General features: G+C 39.0%; 5 protein-coding genes across 5 annotated transcripts; 2 read left to right on the top strand and 3 right to left on the bottom strand.

Moving 5' to 3' along the window:
- Nucleotides 1-41: 41 nt before the first annotated feature.
- CBG12533 lies at nucleotides 42-3858 on the top strand (the record flags this gene model as incomplete). Its single annotated transcript, XM_045239919.1, has 10 exons — nucleotides 42-110; nucleotides 158-291; nucleotides 338-670; nucleotides 715-918; nucleotides 999-1189; nucleotides 1409-1472; nucleotides 2103-2139; nucleotides 2183-2384; nucleotides 2426-3550; nucleotides 3596-3858. 10 exons carry the CDS (start codon nucleotides 42-44, stop codon nucleotides 3856-3858), a joined length of 2622 nt encoding a protein of 873 aa, XP_045094899.1.
- Nucleotides 3859-4638: 780 nt separating this feature from the next.
- Nucleotides 4639-8296, top strand: CBG12532 (the record flags this gene model as incomplete). Its single annotated transcript, XM_045239912.1, has 6 exons — nucleotides 4639-4683; nucleotides 4734-4829; nucleotides 4875-6830; nucleotides 7440-7522; nucleotides 7572-7690; nucleotides 8223-8296. The coding sequence occupies 6 exons, from the start codon at nucleotides 4639-4641 to the stop codon at nucleotides 8294-8296; spliced, it is 2373 nt and encodes a 790-aa protein (XP_045094898.1).
- An 82-nt stretch (nucleotides 8297-8378) lies between these two features.
- Cbr-ceh-6 lies at nucleotides 8379-14050 on the bottom strand (the record flags this gene model as incomplete). The annotated part of the gene is made up of 11 exons (XM_002640009.2): nucleotides 8379-8492; nucleotides 8692-8858; nucleotides 9766-9793; nucleotides 10241-10402; nucleotides 10507-10608; nucleotides 10653-10787; nucleotides 10894-10996; nucleotides 11044-11486; nucleotides 13504-13785; nucleotides 13836-13917; nucleotides 13959-14050. 11 exons carry the CDS (start codon nucleotides 14048-14050, stop codon nucleotides 8379-8381), a joined length of 1710 nt encoding a protein of 569 aa, XP_002640055.2.
- Nucleotides 14051-20379: 6329 nt separating this feature from the next.
- Cbr-sec-12 lies at nucleotides 20380-22256 on the bottom strand (the record flags this gene model as incomplete). The annotated part of the gene is made up of 8 exons (XM_002640008.1): nucleotides 20380-20751; nucleotides 20801-21077; nucleotides 21129-21217; nucleotides 21512-21616; nucleotides 21661-21783; nucleotides 21830-21925; nucleotides 21970-22035; nucleotides 22113-22256. 8 exons carry the CDS (start codon nucleotides 22254-22256, stop codon nucleotides 20380-20382), a joined length of 1272 nt encoding a protein of 423 aa, XP_002640054.1.
- Nucleotides 22257-22711: 455 nt separating this feature from the next.
- CBG12529 lies at nucleotides 22712-23334 on the bottom strand (the record flags this gene model as incomplete). Its single annotated transcript, XM_002640007.1, has 2 exons — nucleotides 22712-23220; nucleotides 23271-23334. 2 exons carry the CDS (start codon nucleotides 23332-23334, stop codon nucleotides 22712-22714), a joined length of 573 nt encoding a protein of 190 aa, XP_002640053.1.
- Nucleotides 23335-24486: the final 1152 nt, after the last annotated feature.

The raw sequence follows: 24486 nt of genomic DNA, 5'->3' as shown, positions 1-24486 counted from the left end.
ACTCTTTCTCAGCACTCGGCAGTGGAACGACGAAAGACACAATGCCGGGGGATCAATTATTCGAAGATTATGATCCAGACATGGAAGATATTTTTGGAATCAAGGCGAAAGTAAGACATAATTTTTTGGGCAAATAATTGAAATTTATTCTTAATAGATGACACCGAAACGAGCAACAGTCACTGAAGAGCAGAAAACAGATCCTTTGCGAAAACCCAAAGTCGAACTGCAAGGACTTTTGGTGGCAGAGAAACAACCTATCACTGCAAAAGATATCGAAAAGCGTATGATGTGAGGTTTTCAGAAAAGTTTTGTGCAATTTTCTGTTCGATTTCAGGGAAGAATACGGTCAGTCCATGGACCCAAAGAAATACGGTTGTAAAACGATGGACGAGCTACTGCAAGCATGTTCCGATACAGTAGTCCACAAACGACGTCAAGATGGAGTTCATGTCTACTGTGCAAGAGTCAGTGAGGCAAACCAGGATATCATGGAAATGGTGCAGCAACAAACGACAGGCCATCAGCCTAAGAGAACGGCAAAATCATTTTTAAACAGTGGAAGATCAAAAGCGTTTGGAAATCACGGATCATCTTTCAGGCAATACAAAAGCCTAGGACAGGTTTTGGATGAAAGTAGTACAAAAAGTACAAAAACCACTCCTGATCAGTATGTTGCTTAGTTTAAATTTTCTGAAAACAACGATTGTTTAGACATAAAGCAAGAAGCAAGTTGGGTCCCGCGAAAACGGTCGCCCGTCTGAAGAACATGGCTGAACTTTTGCGTGAATGTCGCACTGAAATCGGCAAATCGCATCCGGATCATCCAAATCGCATCATCGTCACATTGGGAGCTCTGATGGAAAAGTTCAAACAAGTATATGGTTTACCAGCATGGGGAAAAAACATGTCAGAGAGGTAGGCAAGCTTATTGCTAGGCTTCTCAAACTGGGCGGCGTCATCGTTTGATAATCCGTCCATCTATTTAATTTTTACAGTGATCTTTATTTACAAATCAACGTTCCTGAGTTCTCTGGAATCCTAAAGTTTTGGCGTCTACGCGATGATGGAGATGTCTTTGTTGAAGAAGATGAACCGGAGAAGCAGTTATTCATCGCGGAAGAGAGCACACCCTCTCAACAAGAAATCCCTCCTTCCGATCCGAGAGCCGACAAGGAAGAAGTGAATGGTATGAATCAAGCACATCATCAGTCATTTTCAATACATATACGAATAAATTGTGTGATATTTGTTCTGAAAGTGTATTTTTCAAATGTTCATGCCAGTTCTATGCATACTTTTGTCAGTTCTTATTTCAAATTTCGATTTGTTCACAAATTTGTGGATAGTCAAGGAAAGAGTATCCAAGTGAAATTCACCTTTTGACCAACCAATATCCACTTTGCAGAGCCTGTTGCCGCGGATCCGACGTACGAAAACGCCGACTCTCCTCCTCATTCCGACCAGTCATTGTACGTTGTTGAAATTTGTAACTCGGATAAGCGTTTATTTCTCACTTCTGGGTTGTGAAGACTTTCAGAACAAAAAGAAGTTGCGGAGTTATGCTAGTTTCGGAATATAATTTCACTAAGACTCCAAAGAGTTGTAAAAGAAGTTTAGTAGCTTTGAAAAATTCTGGCAAATACTCATTAGCTTGATGATCTTTTGCTAAATGCTTGCTAAATATGGTCATGAGCTAAACTCGCTCATTTGCTAAAATACTCTCACTTGCTAAATTTCATTTGCTAAATTTTGATCATTTGCTAAATAGGGGACTTGTTCAAATTGAAGGCTTAGGCTGAAACTCCTTACCGGAAAACAGGTGTTAAAGCCTAAGCCTGAAATTCAAAGCAAAAACCGGAATATTCTGTAAGAAAAATCAGTCAAAAAGTACTGAAATTAGCAAATAACAGCAACATTTCCACTTTTTCATTTTTAGCGAATGATCAAAATTTAGCAAATGAAATTTAGCAAGTGAGACTATTTTAGCAAATGAGCATATTTAGCAAGTGAGCATTTGGCAAAAGATCATCAAGCTAATGAGTATTTGCCAAAAATTTTTTTCTAGCGAGCAGATCAGTTCCTACATGTGTTTTTTACAGCGACGGATTCAGCAGCATCAGCTCACAAGGTTCAATGGTCAGTCCTATCTGTTTCATGACATCTAAGGAAGTTTTTGCAGGTGCAACTTATTTCCGAAGCTCTACATGATCCTCTCTTCGAATCTGGACCAGGGTTCGGAGGAACGCAACAATCGCGGCCAACGTCGCGAAACTCAACTACAGTTTCTGACGCTGGTCAACGCTTGGGAAATGTATCGTTGAGAGCTCCATCTACAAATGAAACATTTTTACTGAATAACCGCCAAGCAAACGGCAGTGAAGGTAAACATATAGAATGTCTCCTCTATAACAGTTTGTTCCAGATGCTGCTCGGTCAACTCTTTCTGTACAGTCGATGCGTCCAGTTAGTGTTCCTTTTGGTCCTCGTCGTTCAATCGTGCCTCAAAACTCTATGAAACTTCTTGTGGAATATGTTTCCAGTCGTGGAAGTGTGAAATTCGACTCTCTTCCATTCGAAGATCAGAACCTAGTGAATTTCAATAGCGACATCTTCAAAGTAATCTCAACGAAGCCTGGCGAAGTTTTTGTAGCTCTTGATGACCCAACTGTGGACGCATCGACTGTCAAAGACGGAAACAGCCTCCGTTGTCCTGTGGAAGCCGATCTTCGTTGGATGTCGGAGTTTACCGATTCCGTGAAACGCGGTCGTCGCTACTTCAAGCCGGTCATGTTTGTGCCACCTCGTGGTTTTCTGTTGATGCTCAGTAGCCCAGAAGAAGAAGATTTAAATACCGAGAACAATATGGAGAAAATCGAAGGCTTGCTGTGCGGCGCATTGTCTGAATCAGCCAAAGGAATTGAACGACTCAATGTCCGTCCCGGAATGGCAGCTGTCTATGTTTATCGACAAGGCGCTGTAGTCCGTTACTATCGAGTGTTGGTCACTGGAAAAGCTCAAGAAGACGGAGATTTGATGGTTTTGCTTGCCGATCACAGTGACCAACACATTGTGGATGTTCAAATTTCGAACCTTTTCGAGTTACCAGAAAAGGCCAGTTTTCGTCGATACGCCCCAAATGTCATTTTCGCTACATTGTATGCGACAGCTGGTTTCACTTTGGACGAGCAGGAAATCGTTTTCAAAAACTTTGATGATGAGGAACGAAAAACATTCGTCGTTGGATTCATCCCTAAAGACAACTCGGTCAGTTCTTACTTTTACAAAGTTTTTTGTGAAGCAATATTCTTTCAGAAGAACTTGAGCATCGATATGATTCTTGAATATGAAGAAAACGGAGAGCTATATTGGTTTTCCCAAATCGCGAAAAACCGTGGAGCAATTGTTTCGTCGGATTTCAACTCTTCTCACTTGTCGAAGTCACCGCGAGAAACAATCAATCGTTACGGTTCAGGATGTTATATGGTATTTTCCACATTCAAACCGGATAATGTTGGTGAAGCTACTCTATCGCCTGATCAGTTTCGACGTAAGTGAAAACATCTATATCTTTGGTATTCTGGCTCGTATACAGAATCGAATGGATTGAACTCCGAAGCAAACGTTGGACAAACTATTGCACAGTTTGTCCCTTCCATGGATCGGGCATTCAATCCACGGAATCTCGACGCATATGCATTGTTTTCAAAGTTAATAGAGAAAAAAGACGGAGAAGCAGTTGGAAATATGATTCATTTCGCTCGGTCCGTCCATGCATCTTTGCAAGGCAACTCCGAGTGGGCTCATTTGATCGCTTTCATGGAGGAACTGTGTGAACGCTACGATTTCCGCCTTTAGAAGTTTTTCTGAGCTATACCAGCTCCTTTCTGGCAAATTTATAAACTACAATTTAACGTTTCATTTCTTGATCACACATCTTAGTTGTACACCTAGGTATTCTCTATCTGCTCTTTATCTGCCTGCGTCACCCATGTGCGTATCGATTTTAATAAAGTTCGTTTTATAATTATTCAAATGTTCGGATAATTTTTACTATCGATGTTTGAAACGTGAATATTTGTATTTATGTCATTTTAGATTTAAAAAAGTAGTTTTCAATGAAACTTTTCATACGAGTTTAGTCGATGAATATTTTTGGGGCAAAAGGCCGTGGCCGAGGATTTTTTCCTCGTCCGCACCGAAAATTCGAAAACGACGTCGTTACTGCGTTTTTTTTTCTGATTCTTTTATCGAGAACACACAAAAAATAGAAAAGTGAAGCGTTTTTCAAACAGAAAACATGATGTTCGGCAGAGTTTCTTCGATGACACTCTGCCTGAATAGTCAGATTAAACTGCCACAGCATTGACTCTGCAAACGGTCGTCAGTTTTCGTTCTTCAACCGCCCCACTCTCCTGTTTTTGCGTAGTCTCTTTTTTTTTCGGAACATCCAGCTAGCGATTCAAAGTATTTCCTTTCCAAAATGTAGTGTATTTAAATATTTCTGATGCTAAATTATGAATTGAACGAAACATGAGTTTGTATTTTCATTTATATGCATATTTTCATTTTCGATTCCTACTTCCGATCGGTTATATATCTATATTATTATTTTATTTTCAGTGACTACAACCAAAAATGGTGCGAGTTATCATCAAAGGAGGTGTTTGGAAAAACACAGAGGTTAGATTGAAATGTCGAAACTCATGATGAAAATTCGTATTTTATTTTAGGATGAAATCCTCAAAGCTGCAATAATGAAGTATGGTAAAAACCAATGGAGTCGAATTGCTTCCTTGTTACACAGAAAGTCTGCAAAGCAATGCAAAGTGAGTTATACAGAACAGGAATTTAATTCATCTCAGTGTTTTTAGGCTCGTTGGTTCGAGTGGCTCGATCCTGGAATCAAAAAAACAGAATGGTCTCGTGAAGAAGATGAGAAACTACTCCACCTTGCTAAACTGATGCCTACTCAATGGAGAACTATTGCCCCGATTGTTGGACGAACATCAGCCCAGTGCCTCGAACGTTATGAGCACTTGCTTGATGAAGCCCAGCGAAAAGCTGAAGGTCTCGATGAGGAAGCAACGGAAGCGAGAAAACTGAAACCAGGAGAAATTGATCCAACTCCTGAAACTAAACCAGCTCGTCCGGACCCAATTGATATGGATGATGATGGTTCGTATTTTGTCTCATTAAAATGCCAATTTGTTATATTTTCAGAACTTGAAATGCTGTCTGAGGCTCGTGCTCGCTTGGCGAACACTCAAGGAAAAAAAGCAAAACGGAAGGCTCGTGAACGTCAACTTTCCGATGCTCGCCGTTTGGCCTCTCTTCAGAAACGTCGAGAGATGCGAGCTGCAGGCTTGGCTTTTGCTCGCAAATTCAAACCGAAACGGAACCAAATCGATTACAGTGAAGAGGTTTTGCTTTGTATCTTAATTGACGTCTTTCATACAGCTTTGTTCCAGATTCCGTTCGAAAAACACGTTCCGGCCGGATTTCACGATCCATCGGAGGACAAATATGTCGTGGAGGATGCTAACCAGCGAGCTATTGACGACCATCAGAAACCACGCGGACGTGAAATTGAAATGGAGATGAGACGCGAAGATCGGGAGAAGTTGAAGAAGCGAAAGGAGCAAGGAGAAGCGGACGCAGTCTTCAATATCAAGGAAAAGAAACGATCAAAGTTGGTGTTGCCAGAGCCTCAAATTTCCGATCGCGAGCTCGAACAAATCGTTAAAATCGGACACGCATCAGACAGTGTACGTCAATACATCGATGACACTGCTACAAGTGGACTTCTCACGGACTACACTGAATCGGCAAGAGCAAATGCTGTGGCTGCCCGAACTATGCGAACACCAATGCCTAAAGACACGATTCAGATGGAAATTGAGAATATAATTGCACTTCAAAACACAGAATCAGTTCTCAAGGGAGGAATAAACACTCCATTGCACGAATCAGAGCTAGGGAAAGGCGTTCTTCCAACACCGAAAATTGTGGCGACTCCAAATACTGTCCTTCATGCAATTGCAGCAACACCAGGAACTCAATCCCAAATAGGAGGTACTCCTGGATTCGCTACTCCAGCCGGTAGTGTTGCTGCTACACCATTCCGAGATCAGATGCGCATTAATGAGGAAATCGGAGGTTCGGCTTTGGAGCAAAAAGCCAATCTGAAACGAGCTTTGGCTAGTTTGCCTACTCCGAAAAACGATTTCGAAATTGTTGGACCAGACGATGATGAAGTTGAAGGAACCGTGGGAGATGATGATAATGAGAAAGACGAAGAGGGATGGATTGAGGATGCCTCGGAGCGAGCTGAAAAGCATGCAAAGAGAAATGCTGCAATTCGTATTCGTAATCTTAAAATGAGATCGCAAGTTGTTCAGAGGGATCTACCAAAGCCGTCAAAGGTCAACGAGCTAGCTATGCGTCCAACCAATGCTTCAGGAGACCTTCCAAAAGCTGATGATTTGATTAAGCTTGAAATGAGCAGACTTCTCGCTTGGGATGTGGACAACAAAGCCCCAGAGGTGATTTACTCCCGTGATGATTTGGATGCAGCCGCTGAACTCATCAAACAAGAAGCCGCTGCTGGTCCCGAGATGAACGCTATGATGTGGAAAGTGGTTGAACAATGTACATCCGAGATGGTTCTCAGCAAGGATAAGTTCACTCGTATCGCTATTTTGCCAAGAGAAGAACAAATGAAAGCATTGAACGACGAATTCCAAATGTACAGAGGATGGATGAATCAACGAGCGAAGCGAGCTGCCAAAGTTGAGAAAAAGTTACGAGTGAAGTTGGGAGGATATCAGGTGAGTGAAAGGACCTCGAGTGGGGAGCTGTCGTCTAAACTAGCTTGCCTCTCTAGTCATAGATGGTTCCAATGTTTCGAATGAAACACATGTTTTTTTTGAGGAAAATTCCCATGTTCTATTTCGTTCTTAGTCTTCCGTTTACTCATCCGAAGTCCCGCAATGTCTTCTTTATTCAACAAGTCGTTTATTTTATGGTCATCCTTTCTCTGAACTGATCCGTCTCATTCTTTTTCTCTCACTCGCATCTGATCATTCAAATACCCGTCCCTCGTTCCGTCTCGAGCTCCCCCCTGCGGTGTTGAAATGGGCAAGTGGTGAGTGATGTTGAAAAGGTTCGAAGAGCGGATAAGACAACTACGACGAAGAAGGAGAGTGGGTAAGAGGTCAGAAAGAAGGAAGACATTACAGTAATTTATGGCATTTGCGTGTGTTATTTCTTTTCACTTTTTCTCGTTGAGTCTTCGTTGTCTTCGCATTTGGAAGCAAAAGCTTCGAATAAATTAAAGTAACTGGATAGAACTGATATAAGTAGATCGGAGCGCGAACTTATCCCATCAATCACCACTTGACTCCTTGAGATTTGATCCTGAAAATGATATTTTACAGGCGATCCATGACAAGCTCTGCAAAAAGTTCCAGGAAGTTACTAACGAAATCGAACTGTCGAAAATCGAGAAGGCAACGTTTGAGTAGGAGTTGTTGATTCTCATTTACACTGACAAGCTAAACATATTTCAGGCGTCTTGGCGAGCACGAACTGAAGGCTATCAACAAACGTGTAGGACGACTTCAACAAGAAGTTCAAACCCAGGAAGTTCGAGAGAAGGAGCTTCAGAAAACATACTCAAAACTTTCAAGTATGTTTTTACTCAGTTATGAGCATACTTGCTAATTTCCGGGCCGGGTGCCTTTTTTGTTGATGTTGGATAAGTTTGCATTAAAATGATCATTTTGAAGTTTCGGAGTCTCACGAAATTCAGCTAAAGCTCTTTTCACAAAGCCATGAAAACAAAGAAATTTTATACAAAATAACCACAAAAATCAAAATTTCGCCTTCATAAACCCGGCCCGCGACTTGTATTTGCTATCTCAGAATGTTTCCCGTCTGAATAGTGTTTTGAGAATGGATCGTAACTCTAAAAATTTACCATAAAAGAGAGGATTAGGGGTTCTCATCCACTGTTCTCTTTTTGTCATTCAAATTGACACTTGATTGAATGTGCACAATACAGTCTCACGTTGTGGAAAGAATAGCAGCTAGTGGGGGGTTTTCTTGTTGACACCTGCTTTGATTTATTACCATGACATTTTTGGAAAGACAGTCTTACGATTGAGGTTTTGGGAACGTTTACTGTAATTACTGTAACATCTGAAAACTGCTTTTTTCAGACAAGCAGTGGAAGTTGTCACAAATCGAGATTCATGATGCGGCTTCAACCACTTCTGCTCCGATAAACTACTAAAACTGTATTTCAATAATACAACTTATTTATGATTCTTTTGATTTTAAAGCTTCTTCTCTAACTACCATCCACATTGTTTTATTTATATTTTCATCGTCTCCCCCTCCACTTCGCTTTCTGTATTATCCTCTTTTTTCGTTTCGTAATCTTCCTTTTGTGCTTTTGAACTGTCTTCTTTTGTGTTTTTTGTCTTCTCCTCCCCGGACTATTGTCGAAACAAATGAATCGACATTTTACTATGGTACCTTTTCTTTTTTCCCTTAACAGCTTTATCCGACAAACGTCTTCCGACCGGCTTTTGGAAAGTGTTGCGCAAGTGTTGTTAGAAGAAGAGGGGGATAAATGTATATAATACATGGTAATGTCTTTTTTCTTGGGGTTTAAGGGAATGTTGCCATTTTATGTGGTCTCCTGGGGTGGGTGGGTTTCGGCGACAAGATTACGGTAGAGCGAAGAAGAGAAGTGAGTGTTGTGTTTACGAAGGTGCGCGGGCTTCTTCTCTTTTTAGCGAATAAATTAGTGGCAGAATGAGAAGAGAGAGGTGTGACAAGAGACTCATCGGCTGATCAAACATTCATGGAAAAATGGATTACTGTAGAAATGCGAACGACGAGTGGAGAAAAAAACTGGACGATTCCATCGTCGCAAACTAATAATTTTCAGGCCGCATCACTGGGGTTCGAGCTACTGTGGTATGCAGTTGCGCTTTATTGAGAAGGATCTTGACGAAGTNTTAGGCCGTTAAAAATATTCAAATTTCTCGCAATTTTTTTTGGTTTTTCACCTGAGAATTAATTTTCACGGACCTAAAACTTCACCACGCCACCTTCTCAATAAAGCGCAACTGCATACCACAGCCGTTCAAACTCTGTGATTTATTTAAAGACATCAATATATTTCAGCAAAAATTCTAAAACCCTCAAAAACCCAGGCAGAAAATGTTGCGTAACCCACAAAACCCTCCATCTCAATCTGCCTCATTGATCATCGTCTCGCAACGTTTGATTTCGCGCGTGCGTCCTCAGAATTTTGCAACTTTTTCCTGATTTTTTGTTCTAAACACCCCTATTCAATCCGCTTCTCGTCTTCTTTTCCCCTATTTTTCTGTTCCGGAATGATCACGGATGTCTTCTAATGAGTGATGACAGAAATGAGCAGATGGGGCTATAGAAGGCGTTGATCAGGGTGAAAGAATGCAGGTGCAGGGGAGGGTATGAAATATGTCACTTCATGTGTCCATGATTGATTTTTGAAATGAAAAATGTGGAAGATCATCATTTTCCGGAAGAAGAATTGGCTCATTTGACCTACTTGTGAGAAAAAAGAGACCCCGCAAATTCCGGGGAAAAAACCGGCGAAAGTGGGCGGAGTCGAGAAAAACCGTGCGGCAAAACCGTGCCAGGGTTGCAATTTAGGCTCCGCCCCCTCATTACCGTTTCCAAATGTGCAGAAAAACTGTGCGGCAAAACCGTGCCAGGATTGCATTTTAGGCTCCGCCTCCGACTCCGCCCACTCTTCCTCGATTTTTTCCCCGTTTTTTTCCCCGGAATTTGCGGGGTCTCGTAAAAAGGAAATTATCTTAAAAATGCGCTCTAATGCGAATAACCGTAAAACTACAGTAATAATAGCGTTGGTCTCGAAGCGAAGATCTCAATTGAATGGAAAAAAGCGCGGGAAGAAATAGTTTGAAAAACGTTCCGGAAAAACATAGTTTTGAGACAAAAGTTTTCTTTTATTGGAAAAATACTATTAAAAATCCGAAACAATTCATCTAAATAAACAAAAAAGGAATACCCATGTCAAAACGATTTGAGAGTGAGAGAAAGAGAAATAAAAGAATTTGGAGATTAAAAAAAAGGTTTGGTCTGGAGAAGTTTGGAAGGAGTACATCTTTACCGGTTGTTCATTGTTTCACTGTTGCTGTTGTTGCTGTTGACTCAATACTGGACTCTGTTGGGCGTAATGATTGACAACTGCCTGATAAGGAAACAGGTCAGCAGTCATTGGATATCCGTTGTTCAGAGCCATCGGATGGGGACCATCGTATTGGTTCGGAGCGATACGCTTCTCTTTTTGACGGCGATTGCAGAACCAAACACGAACAACCTGAAAAGATAAAGTTTGGATGAAAACATTTTGAATCAAATCCCAGGATTGGGAGAATTCTTCTAGACCAGCTGCTTGAAAATTTTTGATTCTAATTTCCTAACCTCTTTCTCTAACTGCAATTCCATAGCAACCTGAGCAATCTCTTGCGCGTTTGGCTTCTGATTGGCTTGAAAGTGAAATTCGAGACGAGACTTTACGTTAACCTAAAAATCCAAAATTTGCATGTTTTATATCCCGCAAAAGTTACCTCAATGCTTGTTCTCTTCTTTCTTTTCCTTCCAGCTTGTCCTGTCATTTTCTCGAATGTCGAATTTGGAGACCCAGTGGTTGAATCGGCTTCTTCGAGCCATTTAAACAAAAGTGGTTTCAACTTACACATGTTCTGAATAATGAGAAGATTAATTTGAGTAAACAAGACATCTTCAAGATCATGATTGTCGGCGAGAAGAAACATTTTACCGAAAAAGAATCAAAAAAAGTAAACAAACCTTGAAAGAGAGTTGAAGCGCTTCAAACCGACAGATTGTCGTCTGGGAAAAGATGTTACCGTAAAGGGTTCCGAGAGCAACACCAACGTCTGCTTGAGTGTATCTGCAAGTTTTCAATTAAAATTTTAATTTACAGGGTTCAAAACCTACCCTAACTTAATCCTTCTCTGTTTGAACTGCTTCGCAAATCCCTCCAAATCATCCGGACACGTTTGCTCACTATCATCTGATATATCAGAAAGTGGCTGTTGATTCGCTCCTGCTCCAACATTATCGTCACAAGAGAAAGGGTATGGAGTCCATGGAGGCATCAACCTTTGAATAATTTCAGGCCTTTCGATTTCTTGTTTCACTGGACATGAAGGTGTACTTGTGACCACTGACGTCTGCGGGAGTACTGTAGATTGGGAAGCGATGGTGGCAGCAGTGACGGCAGCGGATGAAGGAGCTGTGAGGGATTGATGGTGGGGAAAGTATGGAGGTAGATGAGCATGTCCCCAATTCAATTCATGTTGTGGTGGTAGCATAAAATGAATTTGAGGTTGGGGGTAGACGGACCAATCTTGGAAAGCTTCGCATGTTGGTTTGATGACCTGAAATTAACATGCTCGAAGATATATAAAAGTAGATGAAATGCACAAAGATGATGAATCAAAGCAGGAAGATTGAATTTTCAACATTTAACAGATCCAGAACCTCTAAATTTTAATGTCAGTTATTGTAAACGCTCTAATCCAATGCAGCCCGTCGAGCAAATATGTTTCGGTTCCTGTAAAAGATATCAAAAAGTGGTCAACTGCCAAAATGTTCATCGTAATGTTACAAATATTTTATTAGTTGACAAATTATTGATATCTTTTACAGAAACCGAGATATATGGGCTTAAAGTTGAGTGGCACTTTATTAGAGTGTTTACTGTATCTCGGATAATGCTAGATATATAAAAAAATTTTTTTTAAAAAGGAAGTGCTTGTGTTATTATGAAAAACATTCTGTTCAGTTGAACACTTACAGACGATTGGTATCAAATAAAAAGATGGTGTAAGCCTTCCAAAGAAGGCCACCCTACACTTCCATTTCGAGCTCAATTATCTCAATTTCTGTAAGAGATATTGAAAATATGTCAACTGATAACATGTTGGAGATATTATGACAAACGTTTTGTCAGTTGACAGATTTTTTTATCTCTCATAGAAATTGAGATAATTGAGGTCAAAGTGCTAGTATAGACAAAACCTTTGATTGATAGAATGACACGCCCACTTTTATAGAGTGCCTTTCAGTGTTTACTGTATTTTAAATTTCTCACAAATCCCTCTGAAGCGGAGCCGACTTCAAATGGATAGTCCCTCTTAATTTCGTAACCAAAGAGAGCTCAGTGACTTGATCCTATTTTAACCTCAAAGAAGAAAAAGAACAGATGAACACTCTCTTTTTCTTTTTTGGAAAACTGAGACCTCCAAAAAGAGACCAATCAATCTTAATCCTCTTCCACCCATGTTCAACGCCTTTTTGTCTAAATAGGGACTACATCTGCCCAGTTTTCAACACCCTAGTGTCTCCCATTTCTTAACTCTCAAATGAAAACCCAACCCCATTTTTATTTTTCCCACACTTTTTTCATGGTTTTTGTGTTTATGAATGGACATATGACACACTCGTGGAATAGACGAAACGATCATTGAGAGACTGTTATTGGGTTACTGTAACTCGGCTAGTTGTGAGAGAACTTCAAGTTACGGAAAATATGTCGAAAAAGAGGTGATAATCGGATTAAGAAGAGTCATGATATATACGGAATGATAGCTGGTGACGTGAAATGGACAGTGCGGATTATTGTAGCGCAAAGAAATGAGGAAACAGTTGTTGAATGATGCTCTGTTTGGGATTCTAGATGGGATGTCAGAAGGTCCATTTTGAGAAAATTTAGAACTTCAATGTTTTTGAAGCCAAAGAAAGGTTTTAATTTCAGAGAATGAATCCTAAAAGACTTACCGGATGAATATAGCAGTGATACCGTAAAACATGTAATAGAGCCACTTACTTTGAGCAGATATTTCTCGGTTTCATTAAAAGCTATAAAAAAGTTTTCAACTAATAAATTGTTCATCATAGCATCAGAAATATTTTCTCAGTTGAAACATTTTTGATATCTCGTACAGGAATGGAGTTAATAGAGCTCTACGGGGACCGTTATTTTACAGGTATTACGGTAGGAATGATAATTAGAGAACCAGAAAATTAGAGAATAGGAAACCCAATAAAGAATCATAGACTTACTAAAACAACGTTTAAAGGATTTCAGAACGGATAGGCTCATGGTGAGAATGCGCTAACTTATGATTAGTCATATATGTTTAACTAGAATATCAGTAAAACTTCAGAACTATCAGAGAGTTGGTATACAAGAAGTAAAGAAGTAAACTGAATGGGGAGGAGACATGCAAGTCGGTGTTGGGGTGGGTTGATTCTTATTGGCATAAAATTGAAATTCAAATGCTGTGTGCCCCCCGGCCGACGTCCCTTTTTGGGGCCTACTCGCTGTATAATGTAGGTCTCATCAGAATCAAATCACTGGAATGGAAAAAAAAGGGCGGTCGTGGAACTAACCTGTGCATAATTGGCCGCTTCCATGTCGTTCTCGTTAATTAGATGGTGATGAAGAGGATGATAATGCGGTAGAATGTTCTGATCCCCAATACCTAGAGACGACGATTCAGAAATCGTTGATAAGGATGAGGATGGAGCAGAAGATGACGTGGAAGATGACGTGGAAGGTATGAGCATCAGATGGAAGAGCACTGGTGGCCTCTCAACTACTGTTGGAAAAGAGTGTGTAGTGTTGAAAATGAAGAAGAGAAACGAGGTGGATGGGATGGTGGGAGGGGCGGTCTCTTCTCCTTATTCCCGCTCGCTTCTGCGTCTCCTTTTTTGGGTCGCACAGGAGCCACTTGGAATGTGGTTGGCAGGAAAACGAGGCACCTCTGACGCCCGATTCTGCGTCTCTTCAAAAGACACCGTATCCTGACGGCCAATCGGAAGAATTGATAGAATGTTCCGCCCACTTTTGATATATATGGATAGATGACCACGCCCACGGTTCATGAGACAATTGATGCTTCATTAGGAGGAGAAGACAGTTGGTGATGGATTCCATTGGACAGTTATTGGGATCGCTGGGATGAGAGCCTATTCAAAATTTAGAATGAAGAGGTGGAATACTTTCTGGGGGATCTAACTAGATTATTAGACGATCTTCTGAAACTTTGAATGTTACAAAGATACATGATCCGATTTGAAGCATGAGATCCAGTCTCTAAGTTGTTGAATATAAACATTATGAAAGAAGCGACGTCGAAAAAATGGAGTTGACTTGAACTATGATATTGTTGTAAACTTTCAAAAACCTAAACCTTGTCGAGATTTAAGAGGATGAGTCAATTATTGTTGAATGTTTTTCTAACTATACGGATCTTCAAGAAAACATTAAATTTCGTAAGAATTCAAAAATAAAGTATTTCATCTAATAGAACCCCTGTCCATTTGAGCTCAATTATCTAGATTCCTATGAAAGATATCAAAAAGTAGTCAACTGACAAAACATTAATGGTATTATTATAAAAATTTTATCAGTTGGTCACTTTTTGATGTCGTTTACAGAAAATGAGATATATAGGCTTGAAGTTAACGGCTTGGGTGTCCCTTCTATTAGAGGAAACGGTTCAACCTTTCTACGATTTTTGAATACTCTCGTACTTCAAGATTTTTCTATTAGTCATAATCATATTTATGTACAGGAATGGTTTTGAAATTTAGATACAGTTAGCCATATTCATGCACATAGGTTATAATCAAAAAACTGAAACTCCAGGCGAAAAAAACCAAAATGAGGCTTGAAAAAGCGGAGAAAAACTAAAATGTTGGGGCAGATTGATCAGAACAAGATGATTTGGGGAAGGAAGGAAACGAAAGAATGAGAATGGTTGGAAGGCACTCTCACACATACAAATACATACAGAGACACACGGCATAAGATTTGCATGAGCAATGAATTTCAACTCTTCCCCCCTTCTTCCACCATTTCCATTCATTTTTTTCTGTCGTCCAATGTTCCTGATGATTCCATCATTATTTGTATTCAATCGACCTCATGTTTTCCATATTTTTTCAATCCTAGAAACTTTTAGAAACTGTTCTAATTCCCCCCGTATTGGCCAGAAACCAGAATCTTCTTTTCCCACTAAATAAATCTCGAATTTCTCGTCTTCTTGGCGGCGGAGGGGTAGAAGAAGAAAGCTCTTCCCAATTTCCGACTTATGGTGCGTCTTTCCTGGTCCCAAGTTTTCGAGAAAAGAAAGAGAGAGAGAGAGAGAGAGAGAGAGAGAGAGAGAGAGATAGAGAGATAGAGAGAGAGAGAAAAGCATTTCAGGATATGAAGTTTACAAGAATAGCCTAGTAGTCTCAAATAGTGAAAATTTTGTAAAACCTGTGACAAAAGGACCCCAAAATTTAAGAGCCAATTTTTCTCGGTTCCTGTCAAAGATACACGAAAGTTGTCAACAGAAAAAATGTTAATCTTAATATCAAAAGTGTTTTGCCTGTTGACACATTTTTAATGCATAGGAACCGAGAAAATTTAGCTCAAAGTTGACGGTATGGGGAGACTTTTATTAGAGATTTTTTCGTGATATTTTGTGTATGTGTGTTGAACTAACAGTAGAAGCCATATCCAACTCTGTTACCTAATAATTTGATGATTTGTTTGTACTCATTTATGTCTTGCCAATCACTCGTAACGCCTTCTTTATTGGCAACACCTGCTCCGAGTAAGGATTTATTTGCACAATTTCACACTACCACTCATCAAACTTTATGGGTAGTTAACCATAAGTTTTTGGGGCATAAAAAAATAAATGTTATAGTGATAAGAGAAAAAAATTACATGTTATGTTTGTATAAAAACGTTGGAACTGTGTGCGGGGGTAACGGTACCCGGGATGAAAACCACCGTAACCTGAAATTTTCGGCCTTTTTTGGTGTTGAAAACCTCCAAATAAGTCGGACAATTGAAGCTGTTTTGAATCTGAAAAATGTCCGGAAACAAGAAAAATTGCTAACTACGGTAGCTTCACGGCTACCAGATTTTCGCTTCCAAAGCTCCGAATGTTGCATAACAGCATAATAGAATCTGTAGAGATCTATACTATCCAAAAAACTCGTTTTCCCATAGGCGACTCAATTTGAATAAATGAGTGGAACAGGGGTACCCGACAAAGGTAATCCTCTTCTTCTTCTAGTTCCACACCCTGGCATTCCCATGATGTTCCTTCCAGGTTCATTTTCCCACCCAAACACTTGAAAAAGTTAGAAAGACGGTGTTTATTAATATTGCGACACATCTCATTCGGATTAAGGAACATCTCGTTGGGGGTGCTTCAGTAGTAGATTTGTAGCAGGATCTAATGCTGCTGAGAAATTTTCGAGGTCTTGGCTGAGTCTGCTATTTTTCCAGTGAATGAAATTTTCTGAATTCTGCAATAAACGCTTATTACAATTTAAAGTAACTTTGAATGAGAGTTGAATAGGTTCCAAATAAATTATCTGTGAAAACCGTGAACACTCAAATAGAGCGCCTTCAAACCGTTCATTTTGAGCTTAATTATCTCAATTCCTATAAAAAATATCAAAAAAGTGTCAACTAATAAAATATAGGTGATATTATGATAAATAATTTATCAGTTGACATATTTTTTATATCTTTTACAGGAACCGAGATAAATAGGCTCAAATTTGACGATTTGGGGGCCTTCATTTAGAGAAAATGGGGTAATTTCGAAATACGAGTGTTTCGATTTTCCCACTTTCTTTTTTTTGAATTACTTTTTCCAATTAAGGGTTTGTGCATTTTTTCATTAAAAAATAAAAAGTTTTTGACATTTTGGATTCTTCATCAAAATAGAAAAATTCCATCTGGCATTTTTAAAGACCTTTTGAGACCACTCCAATACCTCTGACCAGTTTCAATTCAGAACTTAACTTTTTATCATGTGTGCTTCTTAATCCCATCAACTATTTGCTCCCTGTTTCCTGACACCAGTGAGTACGGCTTTCGTCTTATCAATCAACCCCATAAAAAGTAACTTTCTCTTCTTCTTGATGCTCTTTCTTATTCAATTCAAATGTGATTGCGCACGACCAGGCACTGGCTCCCACACTTGACATTCGTTTGCTCCTCATGGAGTCTATTGATGGAAGTAGATGGTGGTGGCAGTTTGAATACTGTTAACCACACACAGAAGCGTTCGAATAATTATGAGGTGTCATGTAAATTGATATCAAATTAGCATGTACTTATTTGAATCTCGTTCAAAAGTCATATTGCAAAAATAGGGGTAAATCTTTCATATTAGAGGTGATCAGGAACTATTTTGAATGGGGTATTTGATTTGGTTTTAAAAATTGAAGTTTGAAGAGTCTAGTGTCACCTACAGTACAATCAAAATAGTAAAAGAAGTAAAAGCTTCAATTTAAAATTTTTAAGTTTCTCTGAAACTTGAGATTGTTTATCTAAAAATTTGCCTGAAACTTTCCTTCATCCTATATTCTATCCGAAACAACCATAAATCCATTTTGTTGATAGGATTAGAATAGTCTCGACGCGTAGACTGCGACTGTTCTTACCGCCAGCCGGCTTGTCAAGTACCATTTAACTATAGGGCGGCGTTTTGGGGGTAAAGGAGAGGTCAATTACGGATTTGATTCCGATGGATTTAAGAGTGTGAAGAGGCTCTTTGGCTTCCAGAAAAAGGAGAACCCGAATTTGAAATTATGTTGGGACAAGGACCACATTCATTGTGTAAAAGAGAGAAGAAACGAAGTTTTGAAAGAGGATTACGGTAGATTCAGAAGAGGAAATGAGAAAGAATAAGAGGAAAGGAAGAAGAAGATGATGAGAGAAGAAAAAGAAAACGAAGAGCAGAAGACATGTGCAGAAGTGGTGGCGGGAGTCAATTGAGATTCAATTTGATTAGGCGGCAATTCGGAATATTTGACAGACGAAGAAATCATTTGTATTCTGGTCATGAATGAGTGTGGTGAATTTACTACGTTGATTTTTCTGCATTTACAGGTCATAAATATTTGGTGTAGTCACTTTTGAAATTCGAGAATTTCTAGTTAATTTTGTTTTGTGGTATCAACGACATATTTTAGAACATTTCGAGGATATTGGGTGTTGAATTAATGAAACATTTCTTCTGAAAATTTTCTATTGAAATCAACGCAAATTTTAAGTTTTTTCGGTTTTCAAAACTTCAAAAATCTGAAATATTCAGGTATTGGAAAAAAAAGAGAGATTAAAGATACTTTGTTATCTTCATCCATATATTTAAGCATCTATGTACCTTTAACTTTACGAGACAAGTGTGTTTTGCAGGTAATTTCAACATTGTGACCCAACTTTCGCAAATTTAGTTTTCTAGGCCACCAACTTTTGTAGACAAGAAAAGACCTGATTTGTCATGATGGCCTAGACAATAGAATTTGTGAAAGTTAGGCCTAGAAAACACACCAGGTGAATATTGAGTCATTTCTAGGCAAAAAAAGTTTGGTAGCTCAGAAAATTCATGTTGGGAATGCTAGGCCACCAATCCAGATGGCCTATAATTTTCGCGGAAATAAATAAATTTCGATAGAAAATGTTTTTTTTTCGAATTTTCGAATAGAACTTTAATATTGGGATTCCAGACTATTCAGTCAAATTTACTCTGAAATTTCAGAATTCAGAAATTTCTCGAAACTCATACATTTAAAGCAACATCCTAAATTAGCATATTGTTGCTTCTACGAAGGTGTATTCACAAACGTCTCAATTAGTTGAGAATATCAATTCAGGCAGCCAGAGAGAGCTCACTTAATTGCTATGCTCATCTTCAATGTTTTCATAACCAGTTGTTAATCTTGTTCGAAAACTGAATCAGATCGGAAGAGCAATCTGTCACACGAGAACAAAATGCTTCTTCGTGGGAAGGTAATCCTTAAAGTGTTCCCTTCTTTCGAAGTAACAGATGGAATGTTGTCTGTGTTTCTTCATCTCAAACACTCTCTCGATGTAGCAGAGGGTGACACAGAACTAACAGTTTTCTCGCTTTTTAAAAGGAGCACCATCAATTAGAACAAGTAGTATTTGGAGCAAAACATTCAAAACAAGAAGAAACGGGTAATCAGGTCCAACAGATTGAGTTAGAGGATATACATGAGCGAAAAAGTAAGCATATGAAGGGGTATTGAACTATCAGACTTGCTAATGATTTGTAAAATATTCATTGCTGAAAAATTATCAGAATTATTTTTTTTCAGTTTGCAGTTCCGAAATGAAACATTATCAAACAAAAATTTTCTGGAAATACACTTTTTTCAACTGACACAGGATACCGTATTTCCTCTCATAGAAGCTCACTCAGACCGTCAACTTTGAGCTGAATTATCTCAAGTCCTGTGAACGATATCAAAGTTTTGGCAACTGATAAAATATAGGTGATAAAATGATAAATAATTTATCAGTTAATAGTTTTTATTATCTTTCACAGGAATCGAGATAATTGAGCTCAAAGCTGACGGTCTAGTTGGGCGTTTTCGAACAAATAACTGTTCCAAATCAACAACACGTGGTGCTCAAAAACTTGAATGTTGGTAAAATTATTTAATAAATTTTAATAAATTTCTAACGAGAACTTACCAAATTTTTAAACGAATTTTTTCAGAAAAAATTCCGGAAACACATAAATTCAAAAATTTTTTATTTTAGATAAGACTCAGACCATCTCCAGAATCACCTTCCATCCACATGTTCAATATTGTGTTAACATCTGTTTTGGAGTATCCGCATGGAATTTGAGAGGAAGAAGAAGGCGGATAAAGAAGGAAAGAGCCTCACACGAAACAAAAGAACCAAAACAGTAAAATCTGGAGAAGGAGTCAATTTCCGGGTGGTGTCATTTGAACAACATGATCTTCTGCTTCCTTTTGTTTTCTATTGACCTTACAGATGGGCGAAAGATTATATTTTTGATTTTTTCGGGGATCTGAATTCAATTTCTCTGACCTAAATATTTTCTTCTCTGAGCTTCTCTGTCACTTCCAATTTCCCATTTCTCATCTCAAAAACAGAAAAGGATGTGAAATACGGGCTGCGCGGACGTTTTTGCGAACCGATTAGCATATATCCTTCCCTAGGCGCGAGGAAAGGTGTCGTTGGTAGTGTGCCATCAATTTTTGAATACATAAGTATCTCCATCTCTTTTCAACGTCCATCAACAATAGTAATTAGGTGTGCGGTAACGAAGAAGCGAAGAGTGGTGGAATATTTAATATTTACATTACTTTCAGACTCATCAAATGGAAAATTTGAAAAAAAAGAAGAGTCTAGGGATCGGAAAATCACAGAAATATTTAGAAACGAATAAGAAAGAAAAATGAATGGGTCTCTTAGGAAACAATTAAATAAGAGGAAAACCATGAAAAAACAAAACTCATAAGTGATATGATAAGCAAAAATTCACTGAACGGCTGAGGTTGTGGGTGTGGTACACGATGAAGTTGTAACGTTTTGTCAGCAGCCAACGTTACGATAGCAGAATGGAATCCAGACGAGATTCCAGGTGTTTCTCTGGGAAAGTTTTCACAAATCTGTGGCGATTTTTTGGAGAGAAATTCGACTCCAGTGATAAACACTTCATGAGAATTAGGAGCAAAATACATTCGACGAAATTCATGAGTGTCAAACACTCCAGCACCTCCTGTCATAGTTCCAATAGCTGTGAAATTTCCACAATCGGATACTGACAGAGTGGAAATGGACTGAAAACATTACATTTTGAATTTCTCAAGCGTTTTGTTTTAAGCTTACTTCTTTTTTAGCAACCAACTTTGTGACAATCGGTCTAGCTACTCTCCTCTCGCCGTTGAACGTCCACAATGATAAGTAGCAACAACAAACATTATCTTTTTTCGAAATGGAATTATATGCAGCTACAAAAACCATGTTTCCATTAGCGTTTCCAAGAGGTGTGCATCGAACAGATCGCATCTTAAATCCCCTTGCAATTTCGATTGGAAATTTTACATCATAAAGTTTCTCTCCAGTTTCCGCACTCCAAATGAATGTACCTTCTGAGCCAACCGAGCTGAAAGCACAAAAGTTGACTAGGCGACTAGAAGCTTTTAAAAAGCCTTACATTATAAACTTCGAATCATTAGAGAAATCAATGTCATCCACGGAGGATTCGTAAGCTTGTACTTGAAAAATTGGCTGCGCATTTCCATCCTGAAAGCTTAACTTTACATACCGTAAAACCTGTATTAGAAGAAGGGCCGGCCCTTGTATTCTTCCAAGGTACTTCCGGAGGGCCCTTCTATTAGAGGGGCCCTTCAATTACAGGAGGGCTTCTATTTTTTCCGAAATTTTTTATTCAAAAATTAGGCGAATTTTCGTTCAAAATGCATGAAAATTTATCAATTTCGCCAAAATAACTAGTTTTCACATTTTGAAGAGGGCTCTTCTGCTAGATGGCCTGTTCTTATACAAGTTTTACGGTATAAAAAATGGCGAGAAACTTACATCTGACCGCGAAACAATCTGAGCATCCCATTTTCGAATGAATCCATCTGCTCCACCAGTTGCAAAGATTTTCCCTCGAGAATTTTTATCAAATCGAACGCACTTCTGAACGCTGGTTGATAAAAAAATGTTTTGAATTTAAAAAAAACCTGATAGGAGAAGGTTGGATGAAAGTCGGTTTTTACTTGACCAACTTGTTTGATTTCAAAGCATAAACTGTCATTTTCGAGCTCATTCAGTTTGAATCCCCGTGTCATGTATAAGTCACATTGCTGAAAAAACGGAAAGTTATTGAAAAACTGGGTTTTAAATTCTTACATCGTCTTGGCCAGCAACTATGACATATCTTGCATTAATTTCGTCCACTAAATATGCGACGTCCATGTTCATAGTGGCCATGGAACCAGTATCGACCTGAAAATTTCTGACGTGTCGAACTTTTCGAAATTTAAGCTTACGGTGTGAACACACTGCGACTGGAATCCAACATCTCTGCTCGCATTTTCGGTGGTAAAAAGACGAGTCTGAATAGAAATAATACAGCTAAAAGTCGCTCCGATTCAAAGGAAGAATTTCCAGAAGCAATTTTTCCGATACTCACTTCGATTTCGTTTTTTACTCCAGTTTTAGACGCACCTCCGCCGCCACCAATCAAAATGTGCCGGGAACCTATCGTTTTCACACAGTAGGGAGGAACTCCGCTGTTTCCGATTGACGGTGGTCTTTGTTGACCTCCACCAAACATTTTTATCTGTAAAAATAAGTCCGAAATATGCGAAAACAACTGTTTTTTAATTCAAAACCTCGATAAAGACACGTGTTCGTGAAAAGAAAAACGCTCCCCCGTAAATCGTTTCGAAAGCGGAGAAAGCTAGTCCCCGAAGAAACTCGGCCACACACAATGGCGGGGGTTTGAATTGTACATGTCCTTTCCTAGGCCATGCACGATCGATGCTGAATTCATTAAATTGTATTATTTAGCAACTGGAAAAAGAAAAATGCTTTAAAAATTTATCAATAGAAAAGTTAAAGATGCTCATATTACACAGAAAGACAATCAATTAATTATCACAAGAGATCACAAATAACATGATTACTGTATCAGTACATAGTCAAGAGATTAGAGGTACATAAATTTAACCCTTGCGATGATGATGTGGTATATACAACAATGAACAATTGAAACACTTCGAATATTTCTTATTTCTCTTCCTTCTCCAGTTCTTTTTTGTTGTCGTTCTCATCTCCCTGCTCCGAATCCTTGACAACAGTTTCTTCTCCATCAACTTCGACCCCACTGGCGTCTTCCTCTTCATCTTCATCTTCCTCCTCCTCCTGATCCTCTTCGTCCGGAGAACCGAAAATATCTTCTTCGGTAAGATCATCGCCATATCCTTGAATTTCTCTGATCATCGCATCGATTCTATTGCTCACAGCATCCGGCAATTTCTGAGTATCAGTAGCAATACAAGTAGTTGGGGCGACTCTTGGCTTCTTTGCTGGCGACGGACCTTTGATTGTTTGAGACTCATCCGGCATATCAAGAGCCTCCAGAATCAGTGTATTCCACTCGATGACGTCATCGTCAGTAGTTCTCATTTTTGCGTATTCTGCAGTCTTTTTGTACATCACATTCAACTTGGATAAGGTCCAGGTGCAATCTGAGCAATGTGCACCAGAATCACTTCCTTTGCTGTAGCTTCTGAAGTCTGCAAATTATAGGTTAGCTGATTTGTGATCAATCAATAAATGAACTTACGTTGAATTCTGCCAAGGAAATCCTCGATTTTCATCTTCTCCATGTCATCGTAGAACGACGACATGTTGCTGTTCTCGACTAGCGCAGGAGATGGTATAGAGATGGTATAGATTAATTTGGATGGGAAAATCAATAGATGTACGACATGCTCCTGGGAATCCTCATTCGTCCATCTCAGGTAAGTCTCTCCGTCTCTCGACACTCAGCACCTGCCTATAATTAGCCTCGGTCTCTTATCTAATCCCGCAACGACGAAAGCACAAGAAGAGGAGAGAAACAGAGAGAAAAAGTCCAAAAAGAAAGCAAAACGTGCATGGTGTGTTGTGCTATAAAGAGAAAAGGCTGTTGTCGTGAGAAGGAGAATAAATGGGAGAGAATAATATAGAAAACCGCATTGCATTTTGATTCGGAAGATTGTTAGAAGGTGGTTCTAAGTTTAATTGCAGTTTGAAAACGAAAAAAACAGTGGTTGGCTTATTCAAATTAGTTGAACAAGATTTAATAATTTGGGTTTTGAGGTATTCATGGAAAAAAGATCAGAAGACAGGAACCACCATTACATCCCAAAGTTACCGTAAACAAAAAATAAATTGGCTCAAAGTTAAAAGTTTGGTTGGTACTCTATTGGACTGTAGGGTGATTTATGGAGGGTTGAAGATAATTTTAGAAGTTTTTTCATCATGTAATGAACGAATTTATTTTCAAAAAACCAAAAACGACAACGACCATGTCAACAAAACATATATGTGATACTTATTCATGCCATCTGCCAGTCCATCTGTCAGGAGATGTCGTCAAGAGTAAAATCAGTTTGAAGGTCAATGCGCCACAACACTCCTATCAGATTCAGGATGATTTTGAAACCAAGTGAAGAGTGTGTATTCACGAGAGGATCACGGAACTCTGCTGAAATGTCTTTTTGAGTTTTTAGGTATTCTTGCGTTATATTCTGTTTCAAAATGAGTTCCGTATTTTCTCTAATGGAAGCTCACCCAAACCGTCAACTTTGAGCTCATGTATCTAGGTTTCTGTTAAAGCTATCACGAGGTGGTCAACTGACAAAATGCTTATCATAATATCAAAGATATTTTATAAATTAACTATTTTTTGATATCATCGGACGGAACCTATATATTTGAGCTCAAAGTGGACAGTTTGGGTGGACATCTATTAGAGAAAACACGATTACCGTAAAACCTCTAATAGAAGGCCACCC

This window comes from Caenorhabditis briggsae (genome assembly GCF_000004555.2).
Source record: "Caenorhabditis briggsae complete genome, chrI, whole genome shotgun sequence".
Taxonomy (NCBI): domain Eukaryota; kingdom Metazoa; phylum Nematoda; class Chromadorea; order Rhabditida; family Rhabditidae; genus Caenorhabditis; species Caenorhabditis briggsae.
The sequence above is the reverse complement of the archived record's forward strand: the minus strand, read 5'-3'. Positions and strand labels throughout refer to the sequence as shown.